This window comes from Scyliorhinus canicula, chromosome 12, assembly GCF_902713615.1.
Source record: "Scyliorhinus canicula chromosome 12, sScyCan1.1, whole genome shotgun sequence".
Lineage (NCBI taxonomy): Eukaryota > Metazoa > Chordata > Chondrichthyes > Carcharhiniformes > Scyliorhinidae > Scyliorhinus > Scyliorhinus canicula.
This window is the reverse complement of record NC_052157.1, coordinates 113,654,341-113,669,234: the sequence shown is the minus strand read 5'-3', so window position 1 is coordinate 113,669,234 and position 14,894 is coordinate 113,654,341. Positions and strand designations below refer to the sequence as shown.

At 50.8% G+C, this 14,894-nt stretch overlaps 1 protein-coding gene across 7 annotated transcripts in view; it reads right to left on the bottom strand.

Annotated features, from left to right (window-relative positions):
- Window positions 1-14,894, bottom strand: part of hip1 (huntingtin interacting protein 1) — a 308,710-nt gene that overhangs the window by 130,206 nt on the left and 163,610 nt on the right. For all 7 annotated transcript variants that reach the window (XM_038813806.1, XM_038813808.1, XM_038813807.1 and 4 more), the window contains one exon: window positions 6,033-6,109. In XM_038813806.1, the coding sequence (XP_038669734.1) occupies window positions 6,033-6,109 (77 nt within the window). The remainder of the gene's footprint in view (window positions 1-6,032; window positions 6,110-14,894) is intronic.

The window sequence follows — 14,894 nt, the reverse complement described above, 5'->3', positions numbered from 1 at the left end:
AGATACACAACGAGCCCAGTTGAGAACGTGGACCCAGCTGAGACAACACTTCAGGATAACCAAAATGTCTCCCATATGCGGCAATCACACATTCCCCCAGCCATGCTGGATACCATCTTCAAAAGATGGAGGCAGGACGGGGGCACACGGACGATTGGGGACTTCTACATAGGGCACAGACTGGCGACACTAGATGAACTGATGAGAAAGTGGAAGCTAGCAAAAGGACAGGAAATGAGACACCTCCAAATAAAACACTTCCACCGCAAAAAGACAGTAGGGTACCCAGGGGCCACAGAAACCACACTACTAGAGGACCTGATAGCCCCCCCCCCTTCTCGTTGCTTGTGCCTATGTGGGAAAATATACGGACAGCTACTGGACGAGACCAGGCAAAAATAGGAGGACAGGGACAGAGGTAGGATGTGGACTGTGGAGCGAATCACTGAGCAGGGTAAACTCCACCTCCTCCTGCGCAAGGCTAAGCCTAATGCAGCTCAAAGTGGTGCACAGAGTGCACCTGACCAGAACCCGAATGAGCAGGTTCTTCCCAGGGGTGAAGGACAAATGTGAACGGTGCCAGAGGGGCCCTGCCAACCACACCCACGTGTTTTGGACTTGCCCCAAGCTGGGTTCTGGACAGCCTTCTCTGATGCAATGTCCAAGGTTGTGGGGGTGAGGGTGAAGCCATGCCCAATAGTGGCAATCTTCAGGGTATCGGAGCAGCCAGAGCTACACACGGGGAAGGGGGCAGGGGGCTAACGCCCTTGCTTTCGCTTCCCTAATCGCACGCCGGAGAATCCTGCTCGGCTGGCGATCAGCAGCACCGCCCAAAGCTGCAGACTGGCTCGCTGACCTTTCGGAATTTCTCCACCTGGAGAAGATTAAGTACGCCATCCGAGGGTCAGAGGAAGGCTTCCTGGATACTTGGGGGCAGTTTGTCGGCCTGTTCCAAAGCCTGATCGAGGCCAGCAACGAGGAGTAACCTAATAAGAATTTTAAAACTCGAGCGCCAACACAATTTCTTTTTTTATAAAATTTCGAGTATCCAATTAATTTTTTCCAATTAAAGGGCCATTTAGCGTGGCCAATCCAGCTAACCTGCACATCTTTGGGTTGTGGGGGCGAAACCCACACAAACATGGGAGAATGTGCAAACCCCACAGGGACAGTGACCCAGGGACGGGATCGAACCTGGGACCTCAGCGCCATGAGACAGCAGTGCTAACCACTGCGCCGCCATACTGCCCCAGCCAACCCAATTTCATTTTGAAATTATTTACCATCTCAGCTTTGCCCACCCTCAAAGGCAGCGACTTCCAGGTCATTACCATTCATTGCATTAAAAAATTCTCCCTCATATGTTCCCTGCAACACCTGTCAAAAGCCTTAAATCTGTTTCTTTGTAGAAAGAAATGGAAATAACAATGGAATTAGAAACCAAGCAGGGACGGAGGGCTAAATCAGGATGCAGAGGCAGGTAGGGTTGAGATGATGGTGGGAATGTAGATGAGGACAATAATTTTAAAATTCAATGTGTAAAGGGACTTGAGAACATCTAGCAAGAGCAGGGGGAAAGGAAAATGGGACTTGGTGCAGAATAGGATGCACACAGGCTGGCATGTGGCGCAGTGGTTAGCGCTGGACTGTGGCGCTGAGGACCTGGGTTCGAATCCTGGCCCTGGGTCACTGTCCGGGTGGAGTTTACACATTCTCCCATGTCTGCGTGGGTTTCATCCCCACAACTCAAAGATGTGCAGGTTAGGTGGATTAGCCACACTAAATTGCCCCTTAATTGGAGCAAAAATAATTGGTACTAAAAATAATAAAAAGAGAAAACAAAAGGCTAGGATGCACAGGTTTTGGAAAAAATCTTATTTTAAAAAGGCAGAGCCTGAGTATTCGGCAAGGAGAGCTTTGGAGTAATTGAATCTGGAGGTGACAAAGTAGTAGAGCTGAATAGCATGCTCCAGCACAGGGGTGGGACCCACACCCAGAAGTGAGTAACCTTCAGACTTCTGGGCCCACCGTTGAAAGGAACCTCATGATGCGCAAGCTGATCCAATTGAGTTTGGAGGGTGGTTTTGTGGTCCACAGGTGGTGAGTATGCTGCTCAAATCACTGTTGGACTTCAGGATGTCTCGCCTCAAAAGGACATTGGACGCGACCCAGAACAGGTTCTTGCCGCAGTGGTGTGCAACAGGTTACATTATGTCACTGAAGTGACCCTGCCGCAAATAAGTTGAGTGCGGCAGCGAAGGTTATTGCCACAGGGATTGGGTACCCTCAGCACACTCTCCTCCTCCTCCTCACTGCTGGTCATCTCCCACAGAAACCACAATCCCCATTTTATATGACTTATTAAAGCCTGGGGTGATGGACAAGTTCTAAATGGAGCACTCAGTGAGAGGAAAAAGGCCTCTAATACAAGTTTGAAATGGACACTCTGCTCCTGGAATGAAGGACTTCCAGCAGTAATAGAATCCTGAACTGCTAAAATGAAACCTTCAGGGTCAGCTGAACCTTTTAAACCAACCCTAACAAGCTGCCTCAAAAAAAAGTGAACCCCACATGGTGTGAAACAGTTGTTGCAGCCGTTTTATTCCTAATTTTGAAACAGACCAGATTATTCCTCATTTGAAGAAAACAAATGACCAAATAAACTAAAATAAACTGAAGGGCAAATTAAAGGGGCAGCCCCTTAAAAATAACAAAAAATGAATCAAAAATAAAATTAAAATATTAAACCAAAATGTGATTAAGTGTGACGCTAAGGGGGTCGGCATGGTGGCACAGTGGTTAGCTCTGCTGCCTCACGACACCAAGGACCAATATGTCAGCAAGAACGCTCGCAATTGCGGAGCATATTATTCAGCCCATAGCGTTTCCATGCCAATAGGTTTGAGTTACAGGTTAGTCAAATAGACACTAAAGAAATGGCCATTTCTCATAAACTGAGGCAGCCAGCCACAGATGAAGAATTTCAGTTGCTGAGGTGCAGATATTCGGACATGGCCTGAACACAATTACTTGGGTTTTGCTAATGTTGAGTTATGGAAGTACTCTCTCATACATATTTCCCAAGTAGAGAAACATCACACAGGTGGTTTAGGAGTTATGTGTGTGGTTAAAAGTGAGGAGGAAGCTCACTGGTGTACTTGACCCCATGTTTAAAAGCAAGGTCAGCAAGAAAATACATGAAGACAAAACTGGAAAGAGGCCCTGGATGGAAATTAAGGGCACAATGGACACATCCTTGCAGGGGAAGGAGGAACGACCATTATAGGAGATGGGTGAGCTAAATTTGTAAAGGTTGGACTGCAACCAAGATCAACTGTTAACAAACAGGTTTATTTTACATTGAATATATGAATGCACAGAAAGTTATTATTGTAGAGAGCTGCCATTAATTTTGCACATGTCCTCTCACCATAAATTAGCACAATCCTGCCACAATTTTCGACTGAACTCATGGGAGCTGTCCTCACATTGACCACCAACTGCCTCAGGCGGCTCTCCAAAAGGGAGAAAAAGAAAACAAAAACCACCCTTCATTACTTCCTGGGGCCCAGGTTTGATCCCGGAGGAGCCAAGCTTCCAAGCTTGAATGAAAAGCAACCTCGCTTGTTGTGGAAGCTCTTGGCAATTGTATGCATACTGAGCTAAACCTATCAACCAGATGTATTTGAATGAAAACTAATTTTATCACTATGGCTTCTATCATCTGGGACCATGAGTTAGCAAACTAGTTTGTGTCAAAGCTAATACATGCCAAAGTAAACAGATTGACATTCACAAGGTTCGGTATTGAATCCAGGAATCAGCCTTCTGGAAATCCTAAATGTCCAGCAATTCTCTGGGAGTTAACAATTGCAAGCTGATCTAGCCTTACGTCATTATCATTATGGACATCACTGCAGGAGTTCCTCAGAGTAGTGTCCTTGGCCCAACCATCTTCAGCTGCTCCATCAATGACCTCCCTTCCATCATAAGGTCAGAAGTGGGGATGTTTGCGGATGACTGCACAATGTTCAGCACCATTCGCGACTCCTCAGATAATGAAGCAGTCCATTTCGAAGTGCAGCAAGACTTGGACAATATCCAGGCTTGGGCTGACAAGTGGCAAGTTACATTCACGCCACGCTAGTGCCAGGCATTGGCCATCTCCTCCAAGAGAGGATTTAACCACTGCCCCTTGACATTCAATGGCATTACCATTGTTGAATCTCCCACAATCAACATCCTGGGGGTTACCATTCATCAGAAACACGCAGGGCGATCTGGCCCCGGGGGGTGCCCCACGGTGGCCTTGCCCGCGATCCAAGCCCATCGATCCACGGGCGGGCCTGTGCCGTGGGGGCACTCCTTTCCTTCCGCGTTGGGCATCAACCTCCGCGATGGCCAACGCGGAGGTGACCCCCCCCCCCCCCCAACCCCCCCTGCGCATGCACGGGAATGACATCAGCAGCCGCTGACAATCCCACGCATGTGCAGACTTCCGCCGGCTGGCAGAGTCCCTTCGGCCCCAGCTGGCGTGGCGCCAAAGGCCTTTCCCGCTGGCCGGCAGCACGCCAACCATTCCGGCGCGGGCTTGGCCCCTAAAGGTGCCGAGGATTCCACACCTTTGGGGCGGCCCGACGCCGGATTGGTTCACGCCACTCCATCCCGCCGGGACCCCCCGCCCCGCCGGGTAGGGGCGAATCCGGCCCCTGGAATGAGATGGAATACTGTCCATTTGCTTGGACGAGTGCAGCTCCAACAACACAAGAAGCTCGACACTATCCAGGACAAAGCAGCCCACTTGATTGGCACCCCTGTCCACAAAATTATAACCCTCACCACCGATGAACAGTGGCAGCCGTGTGTACCATCTACAAGATGCACTCCAGTAAATCACTAAAGGTCCTGAGGCAGCACCATCCAAACCCACGACCACTACCATCTAAAAGGACAAGAGCAGCAAATACCTGGGAACCCCACTACCTGGAGGTTCCCCTCGATATCGCTCACCACCTAGACTTGCAAATATATCGCGACTCCTCAGTTCCTTCACTGTCGTTGGGACAACATCCTGGAACTCCCTCCCTCACAGCACAATGGGTGTACCTACACCTCAAAGACTGCAGCAATTCAAGATGGCAACTCGCCACCACCTTCTGAAGGGGAACTGGGGATGGGCAATGAATGCTGGCCTAACCAGCCATGCCCACATCCCGTAAATGAATAAAAAATAAATAAAATAAAATGAAATTCTTCAAGACCATATAGGTCAATCCCAAAATGTTGGTGACCCTCATCATTCATTATTACTTCATACTAGGAAAACATAATTTAAACCAATATCAATTTTTCAATGGATTGATTTAGGGGACCTATTGCAGCATTCAGCTGGTCGCAAAATAGTCATAAATCAATTGTTGCTGAACCAATTTACTTTAGAAAACGTCATAAGAAAAAGATCAGTGCATGAGATTTAATTTACTTCAGCAGATTATTCACTTATCAGTCAAGTCACTGGTTTTCATTTAAAATGGAAAATAAAAATGAACGGAATGCAATCCCAAAAGCATCTCAGATTTCTGTGCAATTTAAAAGGAATTTTGATCTATCAATAGCCCTGATTACACGGAAATCACAGTCACATAATAACTTCACCAAGTCTTTAGTTTTCAGTGATTAATGGATGGAATCCTAGAACACAAACCCCAAGATATCAAGTAAGGTTATGTAACCCTGCAGTAAAAATAATTAAGATTATTTCAGTCCCGTGTCCTTGCTCATCAGATTTTACTTAAATGGACTTCTGGAGCCCAATGTTAGAAATGTGCAACCGGCCAAATCTGCAGGAATCTATCTGTCAACATGATAAAACATCCAAGGCTACACCATGAGGGAAAACACCTATTGAGGCAGCACTGGATTCCCAATTCATCTCTCATCAAATTACTCAAGGGATAAAGTAGGCAGAATGATCCATGCTTTCCTGTTTCATTAGCACTTTCTTTAGAAGTATATTTAATTGCATTACTTACAAGTTATTTACATCATTTTCTCCTGTCTCCTCCAGTTGCCTGTCTGTCATCTGGAGATTTCCTGGGAATCTGGGATTCTACATGGGGGAAGATAAAGGCAAAATCACTAAGAAACCATCAGGAAAAAAAATCTTGATTCAGGAAATGATCTTAGGAATGGCTTGGGAGAATAAAGTATTCGTAAATGAGAGTTGTTGCTTCGGTCAAATATTTGTAGTGCAACGCTTTTTATTTAAAAGCCAGAAATGTCTAACTCCAAAACCTTGCTCAACTTACACTAGAACATAGAACATAGAACGATACAGCGCAGTACAGGCCCTTCGGCCCTCGATGTTGCACCGACATGGAAAAAAAAACTAAACGCCATCTAACCTACACTATGCCCTTATCATCCATATGCTTATCCAATAAATTTTTTAATGCCCTCAATGTTGGCGAGTTCACTACTGTTGCAGGTAGGGCATTCCACGGCCTCACCACTCTTTGCGTAAAAAACCCACCTCTGACCTCTGTCCTATATCTATTACCCCTCAATTTAAGGCTATGTACAACTGTAGAGGCTTTCGTAAGACCATATCCAGTGTACGGTGTGCAGTTTTGTAGGAAGGATATATTTGCATTGGGCAGCATGGTAGCACAGTGATTAGCACAGTTACTTCACAGCTCCAGTCACTGTCTGTGCAGAGTCTGCACATTGTTCCCGTGTCTGCGTGGGTTTCCTCCGGGTGCTCCGGTTTCCTCCCACATTCCAAAGATGTGTGGGTTAGGTGGATTGACCATGCTAAATTGCCGTTAGTGTCCAAAAAATGTTAAGCGGGGTTACTGGGTTACGGGGATAGGGTAGATTCGTGGGCTTCAGTAGGGTGCCCTTTGTAAGGGCCGGTGCAGACTTGATGGGCCGAATGGCCTCCTTCTGCACTGTAATTTCTATGATTCTATGATTCTATGTCCCCTCGTGCTAGCCACCTCCATCCGCGGGAGAAGGCTCTCGCTGTCCACCCTATCTAACCCTCTGATCATTTTGTATGCCTCTATTAAGTCACCTCTTAACCTTCTTCTCTCTAACGAAAACAACCTCAAGTCCATCAGCCTTTCCTCATAAGATTTTCCCTCCATACCAGGCAACATCCTGGTAAATCTCCTCTGCACCCGTTCCAAAGCTTCCACGTCCTTCCTATAATGAGGCGACCAGAACTGTACGCAATACTCCAAATGCGGCCGTACTAGAGTTTTGTACAACTGCAACATGACCTCATGGCTCCAGAACTCAATCCCTCTACCAATAAAGGCCAACACACCATAGGCCTTCTTCACAACCCTATCAACCTGGGTGGCAACTTTCAGGGATCTATGTACATGGACACCGAGGTCCCTCTGCTCATCCACACTACCAAGAATTTTACCATCAGCCAAATATTCCGCATTTCTGTTATTCTTTCCAAAGTGAATCACCTCACACTTCTCCACATTAAACTCCATTTGCCACCTCTCAGCCCAGCTCTGCAGCTTATCTATGTCCCTCTGTAACCTGCAACATCCTTCCGCACTGTCTACAACTCCACCGACTTTAGTGTCGTCTGCAAATTTACTCACCCATCCTTCTGCGCCCTCCTCTAGGTCATTTATAAAAATGACAAACAGCAACGGCCCCAGAACAGATCCTTGTGGTACGCCACTCGTAACTGAACTCCATTCTGAACATTTCCCATCAACTACCACTCTCTGTCTTCTTTCAACTAGCCAATTTCTGATCCACATCTCTAAATCACCCTCAATCCCCAGCCTCCGTATTTTCTGCAATAGCCGACCGTGGGGAACCTTATCAAACGCTTTACTGAAATCCATATACACCACATCAACTGCTCTACCCTCGTCTACCTGTTCAGTCACCTTCTCAAAGAACTCGATAAGGTTTGTGAGGCATGACCTACCCTTCACAAAACCATGCTGACTATCCCTAATCATATTATTCCTATCTAGATGATTATAAATCGTATCTTTTATAATCCTCTCCAAGACCTTACCCACCACAGACGTGAGGCTCACCGGCCTATAGTTACCGGGGTTATCTCTACTCCCCTTCTTGAACAAAGGGACCACATTTGCTATCCTCCAGTCCTCTGGCACTATTCCTGTAGCCAATGATGACCTAAAAATCAAAGCCAAAGGCTCAGCAATCTCTTCCCTGGCTTCCCAGAGAATCCTAGGATAAATCCCATCCGGCCCCGGGGACTTATCTATTTTCACCTTGTCCAGAATTGCCAACACTTCTTCCCTACGCACCTTAATGCCATCTATTCTAATAGCCTGGGTCTCAGCTTCTCCTCCACAATATTATCTTTTTCTTGAGTGAATACTGACGAAAAGTATTCATTTAGTATCTCGCTTATCTCCTCAGCCTCCACACACAACTTCCCACCACTGTCCTTGACTGGCCCTACTCTTACCCTAGTCATTCTTTTATTCCTGACATACCTATAGAAAGCTTTTGGGTTTTCCTTGATCCTACCTGCCAAAGACTTCTCATGTCCCCTCCTTGCTCGTCTCAGCTCTCTCTTTAGATCCTTCCTCGCTTCCTTGTAACTATCAAACGCCCCAACTGAAACTTCATGCCTCATCTTCACATAGGCCTCCTTCTTCCTCTTAACAAGAGATTCCACTTCTTTGGTAAACCACGGTTCCCTCGCTCGACCCCTTCCTCCCTGCCTGACTGGTACGTACTTATCAAGAACATGCAATAGCTGTTCCTTGAACAAGCTCCACATATCCAGTGTGCCCAACCCTTGCAGCCTACTTCTCCAACCAACACATCCTAAGTCATGTCTAATGGCATCATAATTGCCCTTCCCCCAGCTATAACTCTTGCCCTGCGGGGTATACTTATCCCTTTCCATCACTAACGTAAAGGTCACCGAATTGTGGTCACTGTTTCCAAAGTGCTCACCTACCTCCAAATCTAACACCTGGCCTGGTTCATTACCCAAAACCAAATCCAATGTGGCCTCGCCTCTTGTTGGCCTGTCAACATATTGTGTCAGGAAACCCTCCTGCACACATTGTACAAAGAACGACCCATCTAATATACTCGAACTATATATTTTCCAGTCAATATTTGGAAAGTTAAAGTCTCCCATAACAACTACCCTGTTACTTTCGCTCTTTTCCAGAATCTACCCAGGAAAGCTGTAAATAAATGGCCCACAGAGCCGATATTCAAAGACATTGGAGTGGATCTGGCAGCTGCTGCAGCCACTGCCAATAGTAAGAGTGAAGGCCCATGGGCTGCATTCTTCAGCCGCGCCAACCGCAAGATCGCCACAGGCAGGACCCGAACCATGTAAAGGTCAATTGACCTGGGCCGGGAATTTCTGATCGTCTGGTGAGCGCGGCCGGAGAATTCCGCCCCATATTTGGACTTTACTTTTTCATGGGCTGTGAGCATTTCTGGAAAGCCCTGCATTTCTTGCCCATCCCTAATTACCCCTCAAGAGATGATTGGTGAGCCACCTTCCTGAATCACTGCAGGCCATGGGGTATAGGTATACCCACAGTGTGTGAGGGAGAACATTCCAAGTTTTTAGCTTAGCGGCGATGCAGGAACAGCAATATTTCCAAGTCAGGGTGGTGTGTGACCTGGAGGAAAACTTGCAGGTGGTGGTGTTCCTGTGTGTCGTCTGCTCTGGTCTTCCTCAGTGGCAGAGATCACTGTTTGGAAGTAGCTCACTTACAAATTATCCTCGTCAATTTAAAATAGTCCCTGGAATTTGAATACTTCACCACAGTGAACAACATACCTGGACCTATTTTGTCATTTCCCTGCTTTAGCCTCAGCATATCTCAACTTCTCTTTTGCCAAGAGGACAAGCCCAATTTCTTTTAATTATCCCTCTTGCTTAGCAGACTGTTAGCGCAGCAACTTAGGGAGAGGGAGGCGGCCAGGGAAATAAGTAGAGTGATGGATGGGGAGTGGCGCAAAGTGGAGGACCCACCAGGATTGAATAAGGTATTCCGGGACTTCTATCGCAAGCTGTATACTTCGGAGCCACCGGAAGAACCGGAGGAGATGAAAAGGTTTCTGGACGGGTTAACATTCCCAACAGTAGGTGGGGGGCGAATGGATGAGCTGGGGGCCCCAATTAGAGTGAAGGAGGTATTGGGGGGCCTAAAGGCCATGCAGTCGGGGAAAGCCACGGGGCCGGATGTATACCCAGTAGAGTTCTATAGGAAGTTTTCTGAGCTGGTGGGCCCGGTCTTCGCGAGGGACAGAGGGACCCTGCCGCCGACAATGTCGCAAGCCACCATATCTCTGATATTGAAGCGGGGTAAAGACCCGGAGACGTGCAGGTCCTACAGGCCAATCTCCCTGATTAATGTTGACGCCAAGCTCCTGGCAAAGGTACTGGCGGTTAAAATGGACGACTACATACCGGAGGTGATTGGGGAGGACCAATCTGGGTTCGTGAAAGGTAGGCAGCTGGGGGCCAACCTGAGAAGATTACTTAATGTGATAATGATGCCCCTGGCGGGCAGGGAGGTGGAGGTAGTGGTGGCGATGGACACCGAGAAGGCCTTTGACCGGGTGGAGTGGGACTATCTATGGGAGGTGCTCGGACGGTTTGGGTTCGGTGAGGGACTGGTGGATTGGATCAAATTATTATATCAGGCCCCGAAGGCCAGCGTCAGGACTAACAGAGAAGTGTCGGAGTACTTTAAGCTGTACCGAGGGACCAGACAGGGCTACCCGCTCTCCCCGCTGCTGTTTGCGCTGGCCATCGAGCAGCTGGCGATTGCGCTGAGAGCCGCAGAGGGATGGAAGGGGATGGTGAGGGGCGGGGTTGAACATAGGGTCTCTCTTCACGCAGACGACCTGCTCCTGTACATGTCGGACCCAGTGGCCGGGATGGGAAGTATACTGGGAATGTTGAGGAAGTTCGGCCAGTTTTCAGGATATAAATTAAATACGGCCAAGAGTGAAATGTTTGTGGTACAGGCAGGGGGCCAGAAGAACGGATTGAAAGGCTACCGTTTAGGCTGGTTGAGAAAAATTTTCAGTATTTGGGAATCCAGGTGGCACGAGACTGGGGCAGGCTGCACAAGTTAAATTTGGCCAGGGTGGTAGAGCAAATGAAGGGAGAGTTTCGGAGATGGGATGGACTCCCGCTGTCGCTGGCAGGGAGGGTGCAGACTGTAAAGATGACAATCCTCCCTAGATTTCTGTTTGTTTTTCAGTGCCTCCTGATCTTTGTCCCACAGTCCTTCTTCAAAAGAGTTAACAGGATGATCATGAGCTTTGTCTGGGCGGGAAAATCCCCGCGGGTGAAGAAGGCGATGCTGGAGAGGAACCACAGCGAGGGAGGGCTGACTTTGCCGAGTCTGATTAATTATTACTGGGCGGCCAACATCGCTATGATAAGGAAGTAGATGGTGGGTACGGGGTCTATCTGGGAGCGGGTGGAGACGGCTTCGTGCAGGGGCTCCAGCTTGGCAGCCCTGGTCACAGCTCCTCTACCGCTGCCGCCAGCCAGGTACTCCACCAGCCCGGTAGTGGTGGCGACGCTGCGGATATAGGGCCAGTGGAGGAGGCATGTAGGGGAGACGGGGGCGTCGGTTTGGGCACCAATCTGCGGGAGTATGGATGGGGGGTTTCGAGCATGGCGGCGGGCGGGGGCGGGAAGGGTGGGCGATATGTTCCTGGAAGGGAGCTTTGCGAGTTTGAGGAGCTTGGAGGAGAAATTTGGGCTGGTAAGGGGAAATGATTTTAGGTACCTACAATTGCGGGACTTTATTCGTAGACAGGTCCCATCTTTCCCACGCCTCCCACCAATGGGGATCCAAGACAGAATAGTCTCTAGGAGGGAAGAAGGGGAGGGTAGAGTCTCTGATATTTATACGGTGCTCATGAGGGAGGAAGGGTCCCAGACGGAGGAACTGAAACTTAAATGGGAGGAGGAGCTAGGCGGGGAAATGGAGGACGGGCTGTGGGCCCTGATAGCCCGGCGACGAATACTATTGGCGTGGAGAGACTCAAAGCCCCCGAAGACTGAGTTGTGGCTTGCGGACATGTCGAGTTTCCTGGGTATGGAAAAAATTAAGTTCGCCTTGAGGGGATCTGTACAGGGGTTCGCCCGGAGGTGGCAACCATTTATTGACTTTTTTGCGGGAGAGTGAGTGTCAGCAGGGGGGAGGTAGAGTAGGAGGGATAAAATGGCGGGCAGTACCGGTGGGAGAGGAGTGGGCTTGTGCAGTATGTTACGATTGAAGTATTGAATGTACGTGGATGTTTGCACATTTTTGCCTTTTTTGCTTTCTTTCTGTTGATGTCTGTAACTGTTTACAAAGCCAAAAACTACCTCAATAAAATTGTTTATTAAAAAAAAATTTATCCCTCTTGTTTTCAGTCCTGCTGCAAAATATATTAATTGCCTCTGAACGCACTCATGGCTCACAATATTTTGTCTAGGATAAGAAATCACAATAGCCCAGTTATTTTATCCACTGTAGAAAATATTCCGATACAGAGGGTAGTCAGAAGATAAAATTCTCTGCCACAAACGGCTTAAGCAAGAGTAAATAAATTATATGAAAAGAAAATTACATTTTTGTTTGAACAGGGGCAACATAGAACTGTATGGAACTGAGCAGAAAGAATAATTAGGACAGGTAGCTCACACAGAGAAAGACATTGGTCAGGTATGATGGGCTGAAACAATTTATGTCTTAGGATACAAGAGGTACAAGAAGTGTTTTCATATTAACAAGTCTTAAAATTAGGTTTTAACCAGACTGCTATGAAGTAATGACTGAGGTGTTAGATTCTGATTGGAACCATGTGAACTGTCAGTCACATTACAGGAACAAAACTCAGAATACAATCTGAAGAAACCAATCAGTACTTTCAGCGATTCCTTCAAGGGTCAGCTGGGAAACAATCCAGATCTGGGGCGAAATTCTCCGCAGACCGTCGTAACGCCGATTTCCGGCGAGCATAATTGGTGTGGATGACTCCGGCGTGGGGGCCTTCTTTTAGGCGGCTATTCTCCGTTCCCGGAGGGGCCAGCAGCGGACTGACGCGATACGCGTCAGTTTCACCAGCTGCGGAAGTGGCGAGACCTGCCGTTTTCGGGGGGGGGGGGGGGGGGGGGAAGAAAGAGAGACAGCCCCGGCGTTTGGGGGGGGGGGGGGGGGGAGACAGACCGGCATTTTGGGGGGTGGGGGGAGGAGAGAGACAGACCGGCATTTTGGGGGGGGGGGGGGGGAAGAAAGACAGACCCGGCGTTGGGGGGTTTGCGGCGTTGAGTTCAGAGGAGAGGGGGGGGGGGGTTTGCGGCGTTGAGTTCAGAGGAGGGGGGGGTTTGCGGCGTTGAGTTGAGAGAGGGGGGCGGCATTGGAGGGGGGTAGGGGTGGTGAAGGGGGTAGGGGTGGTGAGGGGGGGGTTGGGGTAGGGGCAGCGGCGTGCAGAGGAGGGGGGCGACGGATGCCCGGGGCCAACGCACCGTCGCCCCCCCTCTGCACGCAGCTGCCCCTACCCCAGCCCCCTCCCCTCACCACCCCTACCCCCCTCCCCACCACCCCTACCCCCTCCAACGCCGCCCCCCCTCTCTCAACGCCGCAACCCCCCCCCACTAACGCCGCAACCCCCCCCCACTAACGCCGCACCCCCCCCCACTAACGCCGCACCACCCCCCCACTAACGGAGGAAGGAAGGGGGGGGAGGAGGAAGGAAGGGGAGGAGGGAGGAGGAAGGATGGGGGTAGAGGAGGAAGGGAGGGGGTAGAGGAGGAAGGATGGGGGGAGGAGGAAGGAAGGGGGGAGGAGGAAGGAAGGGGGGAGGAGGAAGGAAGGGAGGGGGGAGGAGGAAGGAAGGAAGGGGGGAGGAGGAAGGAAGGGGGGAAGGAAGGGGGGGGAGGAAGGAAGGGGGGGGGAGGAGGAGAGAGGGGGGGTGTGTGGGTACCGGCCTTCAGAGGGAGGGAGGGGGGTGTGTGGGTACCGGCCTTCAGAGGGAGGGGGGGGGTGTGTGGGTACCGGCGTTGAGAGGGGGGGGGGGTTGCGGCGTTGTGGGCGGGGGGGTTTGCGGCGTTGAGAGGAAGGGGGGGTTGCGGCGATGAGGGGGGGTTGCGGCGTTGAGGGTGGGGGGTTGCGGCGTTGTGAAAGATGTGGGGGCGGCATTGAGGGGGGTAGGGGTGGTGGAGAGGGGGGTAGGGGTGGTGGAGAGGGGGGTAGGGGTGGTGGGGAGGGGGGTAGGGGTGGTGGGGTGGTGAGGGGGTAGGGGCGGTGGAGGGGGGTAGGGGCGGTGGAGGGGGGTAGGGGCGGTGGAGGGGGGGTAGGGGCGGTGGAGGGGGGGAGGGGCGGTGGAGGGGGGTAGGGGCGGTGGAGGGGGGTAGGGGCGGTGGAGGGGGGTAGGGGCGGTGGAGGGGGGTAAGGGGCGGTGGAGGGGGGTAGGGGCGGTGGAGGGGGGTAGGGGCGGTGGAGGGGGGTAGGGGCGGTGGAGGGGGGGAGGGGCGGGGGAGGGGGGTAGGGGCGGTGGAGGGGGGTAGGGGCGGTGGAGGGGGGTAGGGGCGGTGGAGGGGGGTAGGGGCGGTGGAGGGGGGTAGGGGCGGTGGAGGGGGGTAGGGGCGGTGGAGGGGGGTAGGGGCGTTGGAGGGGGGGTAGGGGCGTTGGAGGGGGGTAGGGGCGTTGGAGGGGGGTAGGGGCGTTGGAGGGGGGTAGGGGCGTTGGAGGGGGGTAGGGGCGTTGGAGGGGGGTAGGGGCGTTGGAGGGGGGTAGGGGCGTTGGAGGGGGGTAGGGGCGTTGGAGGGGGTTAGGGGGGTTGGAGGGGGTTAGGGGGGTTAGAGGGGGTTAGGGGGGTTAGAGGGGGGTGGGGGG